Source organism: Spodoptera frugiperda, chromosome 1 (assembly GCF_023101765.2).
Source record: "Spodoptera frugiperda isolate SF20-4 chromosome 1, AGI-APGP_CSIRO_Sfru_2.0, whole genome shotgun sequence".
Taxonomy (NCBI): Eukaryota; Metazoa; Arthropoda; class Insecta; order Lepidoptera; family Noctuidae; genus Spodoptera; species Spodoptera frugiperda.
Window position 1 is genome coordinate 7,208,571 of NC_064212.1, and position 15,674 is coordinate 7,224,244.

Consider the following 15,674-nt stretch of genomic DNA (forward strand, 5'->3'; position numbering starts at 1 on the left):
TATACACCTGCAGACAATTTACAAGTTAGTAAATAAATAATTATTTCGGGATGACGCATTCAGGACACATAGAGATATTCGTAGTTAGCAAATTTAATTATAATCAATTATACTCAGCATTTTACAAGTAAGTTTGTTTGGAAAATGCGTCATGAAATAGTTACAAAAAATAGGTGTCATGTCGATAGTGTTATTTTACACAGTACACAGTATAGTGTTATTACAGCACTGAAGATCTAAACTTAGCCAACTAAAGATACAACTGATCGATAAAAATAAATAAATAAATATATAAGTTTACATTGAATATCAACCTGTAACTTTGATTTATCTTAGCGCGTTGATGTCTTTTTGGCGAACTTTAATCATTACAGGTGCTTTACAATAACAAATACGCGTTAGATGTAATTTAAATAGGTCTATCTATTGTACTTACTGCTGATGAAGGAGTAGGAGTCCATGAAAGGAGTAGAAGTGTGGCGGGCACAAGTTGTAGCGCGATGAAACGCGCACGCGCCGGGCCCGACATGGCTGCGCCGCCACTACTGGATGCGCGCCCTCGCGGGTTGCCCGGGGCCGCAGGCGCCGCGCCCGGCACCCGCGCCTCCGCGGGGCGGGGGTGATCAGACTGCTGCCCGAGCACTCCTCTATCCTTTAGTATCCCGGCACAAACGGCGCGCGCGCACGGGATTCTGGCGCAGCGCGCTCCGGGCTATGGCGGTGTCCGTGCTATGGTAAGATTTCTAAGTACATAGCTAACTTAGTTTCAATACCGCATTAGTCTGAATAAATAATTTAGCACTAAAATTAATTAAAACATTAATTTTAACGCTAAATTATTAAAGATTAACATTTTCTGAGATTTTACATTGTAGATTTAATTTGCAATTTTTTTGCAATTTCAATATTACTTGAATTTTTTTTTTTCATGAAGATTTTTCTTTTTAAATAGGTTGTTAGCTGCGTTAGCACCGCTTCTAAGTGTAAATGCGGTACGTACATTTTGTATTATTTTTTTGTTGTCGTTCATAAGTGATTAAAACATGAGTGGAATTTGGGAATGTTGCGAGACAGTGAGATCGCAAGGGCGCGCGGTGGCGACGGACGGGTTGACCCGCCGGTCTGCTTCAACTTGTCTTTTTGTAATTTCTCCAAAATGCTAACGATATATTGAGCTTTGAGCAAAAACTGCAAACGTACACCAGGTGATAAAATAAAATAAATAAATATTTAAACAAACGCACGAGACAGTTATTTTAAAATAAATAGTTTTGATACAAAGAGACACAGCAGCAGCTTCTTAGCATACATTATAACATAAATATCTGTAACATAGTAAATGGAAGACCGACAAAGTTTATCATCGCTCGGATGCAGTTCGTCGGTATTGCGCAAACCTACTGTTTCCTATAGTTAGGTATATGACATACTTTGTTTCTGTCAAAATGTACCTAGGTATATTTTCTTTGAAAACGGTCGTCAATCCAAATAGTGAATAGTGAATGAAAACAATTTTATACAGTTTTTCATGACGTCAATGTCAGCAAAATCAAGACCATACATAAATATGTATGTACCTACATAGTAAACTGACAATAAAAATCTATGTATATTTCTTCTATTACAACAAAAAAAAATATTTTGACTTATTTCAGTTTCCCTTCGTTTCGGTTCTCTTAAGACTGGTTATTCAATGTATTTAAAAAAAATCCTTACAGAATAATGCGATAAAAATACAAATAATATCTGTTCAATCGGCCCACAGCGACACTCGTCGATGCGATATTTTTTATTTATTTAAATCAGCACTTAGTTTTTATATATCTACATCTACATATAGTACATAAGTATGTCGTAGCAGCGCGAGCTACGAGAGCTACGAGCTACTATATGCATAGATAATATTAATATCATCACAAACCAAGTTACTTGACCTATAAAACAAATTATTACAGTCAATATTTTTGAAGTTTTTTCTCATTTACGGATTTAGTTTGAATGCTAGGTAGGTAGGCAACCGGCCGCTGTATACCGCGTCGGATTCGATTCCCGGGCGGAACAACTCAACTCTTTGTGTTACCCACAAATTATTGTTTCGAATTTGTGAACCTATCTGCGTTTGCATGTTTGTAAATGCTTCCACGACACAATAAAAAATCTTAATGTATAAAAAATATTTGCAATCTGCAATATGTCACCGGAAAAAACAAGTATCATAAGTTTATTGTCCACATTTTTTAAATATATAAACTGACGGAAGTATAAAGTCGGAAAATAATAAGTAAGCAATAACGCGCTCTGATTGGTTGAATAAGTCACGTGTTCCTTCTCCAACTGTTAACGTCACCCAATCAGAGAGCAGTGTGTTATTTTCCTTATTTTCTTAAAGAAACGTAAAATTCAAAGCTGTTCTGTGATTGGCAGTTATATTATTATCACAATTAGTAGAAGTTTTTAACTTACCGCAAGACGTAACAAATTAAAAGATTTAGGAAAATGTGGACGTAAAATAATACAATTTATCTCTCGTTTACAATCCAACGCAAGATTTAGATTTTTTTTTATTTTCTGTTAGTGTTGACATACAACGTATGGATGGGGAAACGTCTTATGACTTAATTGAAACCACATATTTGTTAAATCATCTCGGCTGACAATATACGAAAAATGAGCGAACTAGGCCCAGTAGATAAGCCAAAAAATGTATTTTTGTCTTTGAGCTAATTTGAACACTACCCAAATACGGCATTGCAACTTTCGCGCCACATGTCCGTAACATTCCTAGACAACCTACAGCTCTTCTGTGATCAAGGAACATGGAGCTGTTCATACAAAATTTGTTACTTGATTAATTTAAATACTTATTTTGTTTGTAATTTATATTTTATATTTATAATTTTCAGTTTTCGTTTAATATTTCAAAATCAAAATCATTTATTTCAAATAGACCAGAAAGGCACTTTTGAACGTCAAAAATTTAGTTGTATTATGCTTTTGTAGACTAGTAATACTTGTTAAGTTTCATTTAAGTCATATGAGTGATCTCTATATACATTTTGTAACCTAAAATACTTACTAAAATACAATACTTACTATTAGTTACATATGTTATGACGCAACCGTCAGTGATGAAAAGTATAAAAATATCAGCTTACTGCTGAAAAGCTGACACGACGACAGATCGTGTATCGTACATACATAATGTAATGTACTTTTTGAACAGGTCAAAGTGCGAGATACGCGTATTATCAAGAATATTAAAAATAATTACTTATCAAATATTTTTTTGAAATGGTGTTATAACTAAAAATATGGTTTTATAACTGAGCATCTCATTCAATTTCTTGCTTTACTGTTTATAAAAGTGTAGTTTATTTTGAAGTAAGTTTAGGGAATAATTGAAAAATTAAATAATTGGGTATTATATACTTTGGGTATTAAGATATCTTAAGGATAATTTATGCCATTTTTGCTTTTAGATAGATAATAAATTAAAGAATACTTTAAGGGTTTATTTCTAAATTATTTTATAAAGTATCTTAATTTTAGTATTATCTATGCTTTAATGGGCTATTTAAAATTTTGCAGCAATATTATTATGGAAATGAGGAGAATATACGAAATCAATGGCCGACCGATTATGGAGCAGAAGAAAATAATAATAATTACCCGCCCGAACGCGTAACACATGGATTGTATAACCGGGAAGACATTCCGCCGCTTCCGCCGCCAAGCAGTGGAGGTCTCAACTTCGCCTATTATGATCCTGAAACGAAACAACGAGTTGCACCCATCGACCGGAACTGTACAGCACCTGGATGCTGTGTACGAAAATGTCTGGCCGAAAAAGGAAGCAGGGTAATTAGTTCCTACTAGTTTTATAAATGAAAGTTTGTGAGGATGTATGATTGTTACTTTTTCACAAAAGAACCACTCAACCTGTATGGTACGGGGACAGATTATACTCTAGAATGACAAATGAAGTACATTTTATCCTAAACACACAACATTACACGCCTTTCACGAAGATGCATAGTACTATATACTTAGCATAGTATTACATACTTACCATAGTACTTCTACTTAGCATAGTGCTACATACTTTTCTTGATTTTCAGGGTTTTCCGGGTGTAGCTGGACCTCCGGGAAGTCAAGGTTTACCTGGTCATGAAGGACCCGAGGGACCTCAAGGTCCTAAGGGACAAAAGGGTCAAATGGGAAATCCTGGGCCTCGAGGACCAAAAGGAGATAGAGGAAAGCCTGGTGAAAGAGGTTTTGTTGGCAGAATTGGTCCATCTGGTCCTCAAGGTGAACCAGGTTTGCCCGGTATACCGGGTAGGGATGGTTGTAACGGGACAGATGTAAGTATCCTTACAATGTAACATTATATTTTTATATTTAGTTATATGAGTAGTATAAGTATTCTTTTATTTGCGAGTCTAGTAAGGCCACCCTTCGTGATCTACCGCCGTAACATTTGATGTGGTGCCAGTTGTTGTCCAAGATTAAGCAAATATTTTTGTATATAAGTATTTTTTAAAGTGGTCGTAAATAATAATACGATTCTAAAGAAAATTATTCACAAAATTTACGATGTTATTTAATATCGGAATGGACATCATCCATGATGTATTCAAAAATTTAAAGAGCCGTGTTTTAATTAAGTATTTATTTATTGAACGAAATAGGATTTTTAAATTCATTAATTCAATTGTTTATTAATAACAAAAGACTAAAAAACCGGATGATGTCCTCTGTCGTTATTTATTTTCCAGTTCTTGCTGTTATTTTTTGTTTCAATCTTGACAGTGGACTAAAAAAAAGTGCAGGCATTTTATTTTGGACGATAGAAAAAGCATGTATTTGATAATAAAAATGCACGCAAATACATTCAATAAAATAAAAATAAAAAATAAGGTTTTTGTTTAGTTTAGGAGCCACTTAAATCTTGTCTATAAAGTGAGTCACTGTTGTACAACTTAATGTTTAGACTTGACCTTTGCAGTATACGTACAAATAAGTTACTTTTATTTATTTATTCGGTGTAATTATTATAATATCAAATTAAAGCATAAATTTATTTTTACTTTAGGGAGAACCTGGAGAGCGTGGACCACAAGGTATGCAAGGTCCTCGAGGTTTCCCTGGTCCCAAAGGAGAAAAAGGTGACAAAGGAGTACCAGCCTATACAGGACGAAACCAAAAAGGACAAAAAGGAGAACCAGGTGCTGATGGAATGCAAGGAAGACCTGGTCCTATGGGACCATCGGGTCCTGCTGGCTTACCAGGGTCTAAAGGTGCCATTGGTCCTATGGTAGGTAGAATTTAGAATAATTTTGGGTATAATTTGCATGGCCAAAACAACAAATGAACTCAACGACATGATTCAAATAATTAATTAACATGATTTTTAATATTTTAGGGTCCACCTGGTCCAAAAGGAAACAAAGGTTCAAAAGGTTTTAAAGGTGCGGCCATTCAGGGTGATAAAGGAGAACGAGGTGACAAAGGTGACAGAGGTCCAGATTGTACGCCTGAAGCACTGGGGCCCCCAGGAAATAAGGGTGTTATAAAAGGAATTCAAGGTGATATGGGGCCCAAAGGCGACAAAGGAGAACCTGGCCCTATGGGCGATAAAGGTGATACCGGAATTATGGGTGAACCAGGACGTCCAGGACAGATGGGTATCAAAGGAGAAAAAGGAATAATCGGCAACCCTGGTGAACGAGTACGTATTTATTACCCATTATTCTCTTTTATAATTAAACACAAAAAAAAATAAACAGACGTATTTAGAACCCCTTCCTTTTTGGGAAATCGATTAAAAAGTGCATTTTTCTCTTTGAGCTAATTTTTACAAATACGGCATTGCAAGAGACGCATGTCCGTAACATTCCTAGACAATCTACAACATTACAGCTCTTCTTTAGTCAATGGACATATACATAGGTATCTTATGGATATGGGTATGAAAAAAGTCTTTTTTTAAATCGGTGCATAATTACTAAATACAGTATTTTTTTTTATAACAGTGCTTGAACTATTTTCGTAGCAGTTTTTTCATATTAAGTTGTAAAAAAAATAAGCTAGGAAGTATGCAATGTCTTTTTATACATTTTTATCTATTTTTGATATATGTCACGTGGGGCAATTTTGTTCCAACTCCTTGATTTTTAGAAATATACATACGAAAAAACGGTAGAAGCAAAAACAATTACATATATGTATTAACTTTATTTTATCTCTTAAGGGCCGAGACGGACCATATGGTAATCCTGGACCAAGAGGGCAAAAAGGAGATAGAGGTAACGATGGATTGCCAGGTCTAGATGGAAGACCTGGAAGTAAAGGAGAACCTGGAAAAGATGGATTACAAGGACCAAGGGGCTTAAAGGGTGTTCCTGGTCCGGCTGGTGGTCGTACTGGATCACGTGGACCACCAGGTCCACCAGGTCCTAGAGGCTATCAAGGTAGACCTGGACCAAGCGGAACTGATGGGATACCTGGAGATAAAGGTGATATGGGACCAATGGGACCTCCAGGAGGACAAGGTGAACCTGGTGCACCAGGTCTTGAAGGGAGAGCTGGACCCAAAGGTGAAAAAGGTGAACCTGGACCATTAGGAAAACAAGGTGATGTTGGACCACGTGGTTATGATGGACCTCAAGGTCCAACAGGCTTAAGAGGTCCCAAAGGAGAAGATGGTATTTCTATACCAGTAAGTATTTTTACTTTTGGTTGCTACTTATTTTATTGTTAAAACAAAAATCAGTTCAAATGAAACAAACACACATTTTAGTACAAAGAAAATATAATAACATAGTCAATTTGATTTCAGGGCCGAAAAGGAGATAGCGGATTAAATGGTATACCTGGTGCTAAAGGTCAAAAAGGTGAAAAAGGTTACCTTGGATTACGTGGTCTTCCTGGTAACTCCACTTTAGGTACAGCTGGTAGTCCAGGAGAAGTTGGACCACCAGGAGAAAAGGGCGAAAAAGGAAGTCCAGGTTTTGATGGCACACCTGGGAACCCAGGAGCAAAAGGAGACATAGGTGGACGATGCAATGACTGTAGGCCTGGAGGACCCGGACAGAAAGGAGATCGTGGTTTAGACGGATATCCCGGGGCAGTTGGAGATCCAGGTCAACCAGGCCCTCCAGGACTTACAGGCGAGAGAGGAGCTGACGGTGCTGACGGTATGCCAGGAGAAGCAGGAGCTCCGGTAAGTTAATAACTTTTAAAATGTACCTTTTAATAACTGAATTTATCATTTCTGGCAGTTAACTTTATTGGCAATATTTGGAACAGGGTGAACGAGGTGATGATGGACCAATTGGACCACCTGGCGAAAGAGGAGCTGATGCACAAATTGCATTAAACCTTGTGAAAGGAGAGCCTGGATCGCAAGGTGAAAGAGGACCTCCTGGTCCTCCTGGACCAAAGGGTGAAAAAGGAATGTTAGGATTGAAAGGAAATCCAGGTCCAATTGGTATGCCAGGACAGAAAGGAGATCATGGACTCACGGGTCCTCCAGGAAATGATGGTACTCCAGGATCTGACGGAAACCCAGGTTTACCTGGTAAGGATGGAATTTCAATCAAAGGAGAAAAAGGTCTACCAGGTAATTTTGGACTAAAAGGAGATAAAGGATTCCCAGGTAGAATGGGCATTAAGGGAGAACCTGGTCAATGCCCAGCAAATATTGAAGAGATGACTAGAGGTGACCCAGGTGCACCTGGTATGCCGGGTCCTCAAGGAATGCCAGGTAAATACTCATTTTGGTTTTATAAAGTCATAATATTTATATCCTCACTTTTTAAGAGTAGCTTGACATAAATAATAGGAAGGTTCCTATTATTTAACATTCTATCAACGAGTGACATCTTTAAATCAGTGCTGGATTAGTAATATACATAGTTAAGATGTAAGATTCCAACGGTAAAAGATTTTCGGTCTGGTTGTTTCAGAACCTATTCAATTCAAACAAACAAAAAATCAACGTAGTTCTAGGTGTAGAAGTAGATGTATTACTATTATAGCTACGGTTAAATACCATATATGGGATGACGTCCTAAAGTTTATTTTAAGGTATTTTTAAAGATACCTACTGTATTTGCTTTTTATGTTATCTTTATAGATGGTTTTTCTACCTTACATTACAATCGTTAACCTATACTTGCTGAGGTTAGTTTTTGGATAGGATACGTGAAAACAATTACTTTTGGAATGTTTACCTTATATAATTAAGTGAGCTTTTACCAATTTTTTCTTAGTTCGGGATTTTTTATAACTCTGAAACCACCGACTTTTGACCTTCGTCATAATACTAATACTACGTTTTCTATCGATAGGGGGGTATATAATTCCTATTGAGAGGTGGGCCCGACATTACCCATTGACTTTTCAATAGCATTTGGCAATACTCGAGTGCATTTCTTTAAATTTTGTAATTTTAATATAATAATCGTTGTAATACATGAAATAGAAAAGTTATATCTATTTACAGCACATTGATTATTCTAAGCGATTTTAAAGATGTATTATTAATAGAGCCTAGCTGCTATCTATATACAATTATTATTGTGAATATATTCTAGATTCCAACATAAAGCAGAGTTATCTGTATATAACAGTTCGAAATAAGTTTTGTTCTTCATTAACTTTTTTTTTGCAGGTGATCGAGGCGATAAAGGTGATAAAGGTTTTGCAGGACGTCCTGGACTTAAAGGTGAAATGGGTTTTCCTGGAAAGCAAGGTCCAGTAGGTCCTCGAGGAATACCAGGAGAAAGAGGAGATAAGGGAGAAGTGGGTCCTATTGGTTTCCCTGGATCACCTGGAGAAACCGGACCTCGAGGTTACCCTGGTAATCCAGGTTTTAAAGGAGATAAGGGTGAACTTGGTTTATCCATGCCCGGGCCACCTGGTCCTTCTGGTTTTCCTGGTGCAAAGGGTGACAAAGGTAACAGAGGAGAACCTGGTACGCCAGGCGCTGACGGTCTTCCTGGTAATACTGGGCTAACTGGAGAAAAAGGCGATACAGGTATTATGGGACGACCTGGTTATCCTGGTCCCCCAGGACAAAAGGGAGAACCAGGTCCACTTGGGCCACCCGGAGTAGCTGGAAGACCCGGAGCTCCTGGAAGAGATGGGCCTAAAGGCGAACAGGGCTATCCAGGACCAGAAGGTAAACCTGGAGTAATAGGGTTACCAGGCCCAAAAGGCGAACCAGGACTGCAAGGAATGCCCGGCCAAAAAGGATTCCCTGGTGGCCGCGGTCGTCCAGGCCGAAACGGTATTCAAGGTATTCCTGGGGCACCAGGAGAAAGAGGTGAAAAGGGAGAACGTGGTTTCCCAGGACCAACTGGTCTGCCAGGTCTAGATGGACCTATGGGCCCCGCTGGCCGCGATGGCGCTAAAGGTGATAGAGGTTTTGATGGGCGGCCTGGCTCTCCAGGTAAATCTGGACCACCCGGTGAAAAGGGAGACAGAGGTTTTCCAGGATTAGCCGGAGAAAAAGGTTCACCTGGATTAGCATCTGAAAAGGGAGATAAGGGTGATAGTGGTGTTCCAGGTCTACGAGGTATGGATGGTATGCCAGGTGTTCCAGGAGCAAAGGGAGACAGAGGTGAGTCAGGTAGACCAGGTTATGGACTCCCGGGTGTTAGGGGAGAAAAAGGTGATATAGGAACGCCTGGATTAGATGGACTACCAGGTCCAGTGGGAGAAAAAGGAGACCGAGGCTTTAGTGGAATTAAGGGAGACAAGGGATTAATAGGTATTCCGGGTGAACCAGGCCAACCTGGATTACCTGGAATGGATGGTCCGCCTGGTTTACAAGGAGATGTGGGTCCACCTGGTTTTGACGGAATTAAAGGCGATAAAGGTAATCCTGGTGCACCAGGAAGAGATGGATTTGATGGAAAGCCAGGTCCACGAGGTCCAACAGGTCCCGAAGGACCTATGGGTGCCCCTGGTTTGACAGGAGAAAAAGGAGACCGGGGTCTTCCTGGCGTATCAATCAATGAAAAGGGAGAAAAAGGAGAAATTGGGCCACCAGGATTAGTAGGTTTGAAAGGATCGAAAGGAGACACGGGCGATACAGGATTGCCAGGATTACAAGGAGAAAAAGGAGATCGTGGTTACATAGGCCAGAAGGGAGACAAGGGAAGAATTGGTCTTACGGGAGAAAAAGGTATGATTGATTGTTTCTTAACACACTTTTATTAGGTTAACCTGGAATGAACTAAGTAATAAAATCTAAGCATCTGAATTACATACACTTTAAATTTTTTTATCATCACCAAACTTGGTAGTTGCTATAAATATTTTGAGAGATAGGAAAAAGGAACTTTCTTTAAAAAAAATATGCACAGTGGCTGTTACGATTTTCTTCTTGAAAAGGCGGTTAAACGCGTGTTTACAGCTTTTTAAACTACATCTTGACATGTACACACGTAGCTAGTTATAAATAACATTATTTAATCATTTACAGGTGACCGCGGTCCGGCTGGACCAACAGGTATACCAGGAGTAACAATTGTAGGTGAAAAAGGATTACCAGGAATTCCTGGAAAACATGGTCGACCAGGGCCACCTGGCGCAATCGGAGAGAAGGGAGAGCAAGGTCTTCCTGGACTTCCTGGACAAGTTGGACCAGCTGGGCTACCGGGTACAGTAGGACCACAAGGACAAAAGGGGGATCGTGGCCGAGAAGGTGTGGCAGGTCCACCAGGCTTCGATGGAACTCCAGGATTCCCTGGTCCTCCTGGTCCACAGGGTGAAAAGGGTGACAGGGGCGAGAAAGGTGCTACAGGAATTGGCTATGAAGGTCAGAAAGGAGATCAAGGTTTTCCAGGTGAACCAGGTATGGTAGGAGAAAAGGGAGACAAAGGTGACCGTGGATTTGATGGACGTGATGGGCAACCAGGTCCTATGGGTCCCACGGGAGAGAAAGGTGAAAGAGGATTCCCTGGAGTATTTGGTGTACCTGGAATTCAAGGCGAGAAAGGTGACAAAGGTGAAGCTGCTAAGTTTATTTTGGGACCTAAAGGCGACACCGGACCTCCTGGATTACCTGGAGTAGATGGAATACCAGGTAATGATGGTTTACCTTGCCCTCCAGGCATAGATGGATTACCAGGTATGAAAGGCGATCGTGGATATCAAGGACGACCTGGTCCGCCTGGTCCTGTCGGTCCACCAGGTTTGCAAGGGTTACAAGGTGACAGAGGTGAGATCGGTTTAACTGGGCAAGTAGGACTTCCTGGACCGCCTGGAGCTCCTTGTGTAGAAACTGATTATCTAACTGGAATCCTTGTGGTACGACACAGTCAAGGAAGTAATGTATATGATTGTCCAGAGGGATTGGTAAAATTATGGGATGGCTATTCCTTACTCTATATAGACGGCAACGAAAAAGCGCATAGTCAAGACTTGGGACATGCTGGCTCATGTGTAAGAAAATTCAGTACAATGCCCTTCCTTTTCTGTGATCTGAACGAAGTATGCAACTATGCCAGTCGAAATGACCGAAGTTACTGGCTTTCAACTAACGAAGAAACTCCTATGAATCCAGTACAAGGAAATGATATAATCAAGTACATTTCAAGGTGTGTCGTCTGTGAAGCACCAGCTAATGTCATTGCAGTACACAGTCAATCGAATAGTATCCCTGAGTGTCCATCAGGATGGGCTGAACTATGGATCGGATACAGTTTTGTTATGGTAAGTTTAATTATTATTATATATTTGAAAATCTAAGTTATACCAATATATATTCATGGTTTTACATAAATACTCTCTATGCTTTAAACCACTGAATTTATTTGTGCGGGTTAGTTGAACCGGATTACATTTACCGACCGTCATTATGCCGCAGACGAAATTATGGGCAAAAGCTAGTTAGGCACCTACATATATAAATTATACTTAAATTCATTATCTTATTTTATGATTTGTGCGGATCGTGAGTAGTAGCCAAATGTGGAGGAATCAACAAGTTATATTAATAAGACCATATATTTATATATTTCCTATTTTAATATTATGTATGGAACAAAAAGCGCGATGTTCTAAATATATTTTTTTAATTACAGCACACGGGAGCAGGAGGCCAAGGAGGAGGTCAGGCTTTGGAGAGTCCTGGATCATGTTTGGAAAGCTTCCGAACTGTGCCGTTCATAGAATGTAACGGAGAAGGCGGTACATGCCACAAGTTTGCCAATAAACTTAGTTTTTGGTTAACTACCATCAACGACGCAGAACAGTTTGCCATGCCGAGACGAGAAACATTAAAGTCAGGAAATCTACTCCAACGTGTAGCTCGTTGTGCAGTTTGCATGAAAAACACCAAATAGTGTAATGAAAATACTTTAAGCAGACGCCGCTAACCAGATTTTACATAGTAATTATGAAGAACCTTGTCAACTTAGATATAAATGCGATTTCTCATACGAAAAATCATTTTAATTAATATAGATAAGGTGTGAAGAGGCTGAAAACATTAGGTGTCTATTAATGTACCATTTTTCACGGAGTTAAAACTGAATTTCTGACTATCAACAAAACACCAAAGCAATTTAAAGTAAGGTATTTTATTTAATTATTTTAAAGATATCATCTTACAAAGTATGTTATTGCACTGTTACTTAAATTCCTCAATTCCGTTAGGTAATTTTCTATCTACAAAATAAGTACAATATTTTATATTGGAGTACTTTTAGTTCTTTGTATTTTCGTATGCACTGACATTTGCGTATCTCACATTATTATTATTATATGAAATATGTAAAGATAACGAGTGCATCGCGTGAAAGTCATTGTGGTGTGAACAGTGTGATGACAGACGCCACAGGACAAGTGTGGTAAATTATTTTACAACACTTTCATTAATATTTCTTTCTCGAAAACCTCACACCTGCACAGATATACTTGATTTGTGATAATGTAGAATTGCCTAATTGTATATACTTAATAAAAGAATTATAAATATATTATAAAAATGATTAGAAGTTATAATTATACCTATACATATATTTAGCACCATGATCTACCTACTTATTTAGATTTCTGTTAGATTTTTATAGGTATTCGCAACAACCTGAAACACAAAATATTAACAATGTTTACATATATTTACTTACCTATATTTCACAAGTGGAATATAACATAATGTATGTATCTTTATTATTATATAATATCTATGTATACATTTTTAAATAGGATTAAGTATCTGCCAAAAACGTTAATAACAGAATTGTTTTATACAACACTGCCATATTGTAGATAGATTAATGTTAATGAATTTAAGAATTCTTAAACAATAAAAATAACTTAAAAAGTTTAATTAGTTTTTTTTTATCAAAATATATTAACGTATGTCTGGGTAAGGCATAAAATAAAAACTAGTAGGTAGGTACCTACTGGTTAACCCCAGTACCTTTGATGTAATAATCTCTAGATGGAGTCTTACCAAACTATAACATCAAAAATCGCATTTAAAAATGTCTTGTATTTGCAGCTTGTGATTTAAGCCTCGTCCCCACTAGGAACATTTGTCGAGCGACATTTGTCCCCGGAGACATTGGGCGATGTCTCCCTATATCGCCCAATGTCTTGTCTCCGTCCACATCAGTTCAGTCGAAACTAGTTCACCTATCATGTTTCGGCAAGAGTTAGTTTTTTATAGTGCGCTGTCTTGGCCATTGTTTTATGTTACGCTGTATGCATGACATGTTGTCCAATTCTGTTTCTTTTTGACGGATTATTATGAAATACTTACTGCAAAACTTAAATAATTTATTATAGTAGATAGTGTTTTTACCTATTGACCACAACCTTTATTTTATATTATTTTAAATCGAACATTTATGACTACTGTGACATGCCCCCGAGTTTTGTTGTGGTTTCAAATCTACATTCTGTATAATGATAAATACCTACCTACATCAAGAATAAAAAAAACTTGTGCGACAAGGAACAGTTTCAAAAATGTCGTAGCAGTGTCGTCCAAAGTCACCCGACATCTCCTGTTGTCACCGGGGACACATGTCGCCGGACAAATGTTCCTAGTGAGGACGACGCTGTGCTAAATAATACCACTTACAACGAAAATTCTCAATATAAGTATTTGGGTACACGTACAAACTAAACCACTTTTTATTAATTAATAAAGTAATAAAATCGTAACCATCTCTTTGAATTTGTTTTAATATTTAGTTTATTGTTGGTTTTAGATTAATATAATTTACATTAATAATTAAAAACCAATTAAGTAAATGAAATGGCACGATTTTCACCAAAAAATACAACAAAATCGAAACTTCAAAATATCTTTCGAAATTCGAAACGAACTTTCTTCTTTATTTGAGTCGGTAAGGATAATATGCGGGTCTACGGACAACGGTCTGGTTCTGGTCGGGCGGCGAGCAAGGGTAGCTCGCCGCCCGACCAGAACCAGACCCCTGTGTACGGCGCGTCGCGTTCCGCGCGCGCCTCAAAGAGCCAGACCACCACAGATGGGGCCCAGTAGGGCTGATGCCCGATCCGGAGCTGCGGACAACGTAAGAGTTTACCAGGGCTCAGGTTCAAGCAAGAGAAAGAACGGAGTGGTTTTTTTGTCAGTAAGAGTCTGACATTCCCTTCCGCCTCACCCAAGGCGGGAGAAGACATTGGATGATTTTATCACCCCCTCAAAAAAAAAGTATAAATTAATAATAATTTAAAACGTAGGTTAGTGTAAATCCAATAAACGTGGGTTAGGTCAAAACAGTGTAGATGTAGATTTCTTATTTCTAGATACACATATTGGACGAATAGCGTTGGGGCCAATATTGCGGCCAAGCGGGCTTAAATATACGTACTAATAATAATTTCTAATTGCTTCTCGATACATAAATTATCTGTTTATTACTTTTATTATTTTGGCATAACTGTAGGTATATGGAGCAGGTCGCTATGATCAAGTCGATCTCTCAGTAATTTTGGTTAAACAATCGGGGCTCATTCACGTCCACCTCCTAGCTGGTCGCTTCTGGAAGAAGGATTCCATCAGATAGACTCCATCTTCTCTATAAAGTCGACCAGTCGTTGACCCCAATGGTTTCGCTGCCCATATCCAAATGGCCATCAGAACGGTGAAGTTGTGTTATTGGGTTGCCATAATCCCCCCGCTAGGCAGGCGGCTTGGGGATCACAGTTAAGTTACCGATTTTGTTATGGAATGCTGCTGCCCATTCTTCGGTGTCTGGTCGCTTATAGCACATAGCTTATAACATAGTACATAGCCGGGCCATTGATTGATATTTAATTCAGTTATGAACTTTGTGATAGTTAAAAACAAAAAGCATATTTGTCATTATGAACATAGATGAGTTTAAACAGTTTTATTTAATTATTATTGTTGCTTATTGCTTGAGAAGACTGATTAAATTTCAATTTCAATTATGGAAATACAGAATTTTTTATCCCTTCGTATTTTTTTTTAGCGTTGATAAGCCTCCGTTTGGCCACAACCCGCTTACTGCCAGAACGGCGAAGGAAAGATGGAGTACCCAGACTTTAAAAAGTATTTATTCACGCTGACCCTGAAAAGATTTATTATTATAATTAAAACTGTTATTTTTGTTAGTTTATATAATATAATAAATATTGATTTTGCATTGTATTAGTTCCTG

At 38.3% G+C, this 15,674-nt stretch overlaps 2 protein-coding genes across 2 annotated transcripts in view; one reads left to right on the top strand and one right to left on the bottom strand.

The window, feature by feature from the left end:
- LOC118273020 (collagen alpha-1(IV) chain) overlaps positions 1–577 on the bottom strand; it is a 29,080-nt gene extending 28,503 nt beyond the window's left edge. Inside the window, exon 1 of the mRNA XM_035589757.2 lies at positions 437–577. Within this exon, the coding sequence (XP_035445650.2) occupies positions 437–529 (93 nt within the window). The 5' untranslated portion in view covers positions 530–577. The remainder of the gene's footprint in view (positions 1–436) is intronic.
- LOC118273019 (collagen alpha-2(IV) chain) lies at positions 535–13,345 on the top strand. Its single transcript, XM_035589756.2, has 12 exons — positions 535–734; positions 953–992; positions 3,589–3,858; positions 4,119–4,361; positions 5,093–5,314; positions 5,423–5,728; positions 6,251–6,718; positions 6,839–7,222; positions 7,309–7,765; positions 8,675–10,192; positions 10,493–11,724; positions 12,096–13,345. Exons 1-12 carry the CDS (start codon positions 550–552, stop codon positions 12,354–12,356), a joined length of 5,586 nt encoding a protein of 1,861 aa, XP_035445649.2. The 5' UTR covers positions 535–549; the 3' UTR covers positions 12,357–13,345.
- The last annotated feature ends 2,329 nt before the right edge of the window (positions 13,346–15,674 follow it).

What these genes read in the sequence shown, in the direction of transcription:
- LOC118273019 (XM_035589756.2), top strand. Translation starts at nt 550, where the DNA reads ATGCGCGCCCTCGCGGGTTGCCCGGGGCCGCAGGCGCCGCGCCCGGCA. An exon ending in TCGGCAACCCTGGTGAACGA is followed by an intron (nt 5,729 to 6,250) that starts GTACGTATTTAT and finishes TTATCTCTTAAG; the next exon opens with GGCCGAGACGGACCATATGG. An exon ending in GGGTCCTCAAGGAATGCCAG is followed by an intron (nt 7,766 to 8,674) that starts GTAAATACTCAT and finishes TTTTTTTTGCAG; the next exon opens with GTGATCGAGGCGATAAAGGT.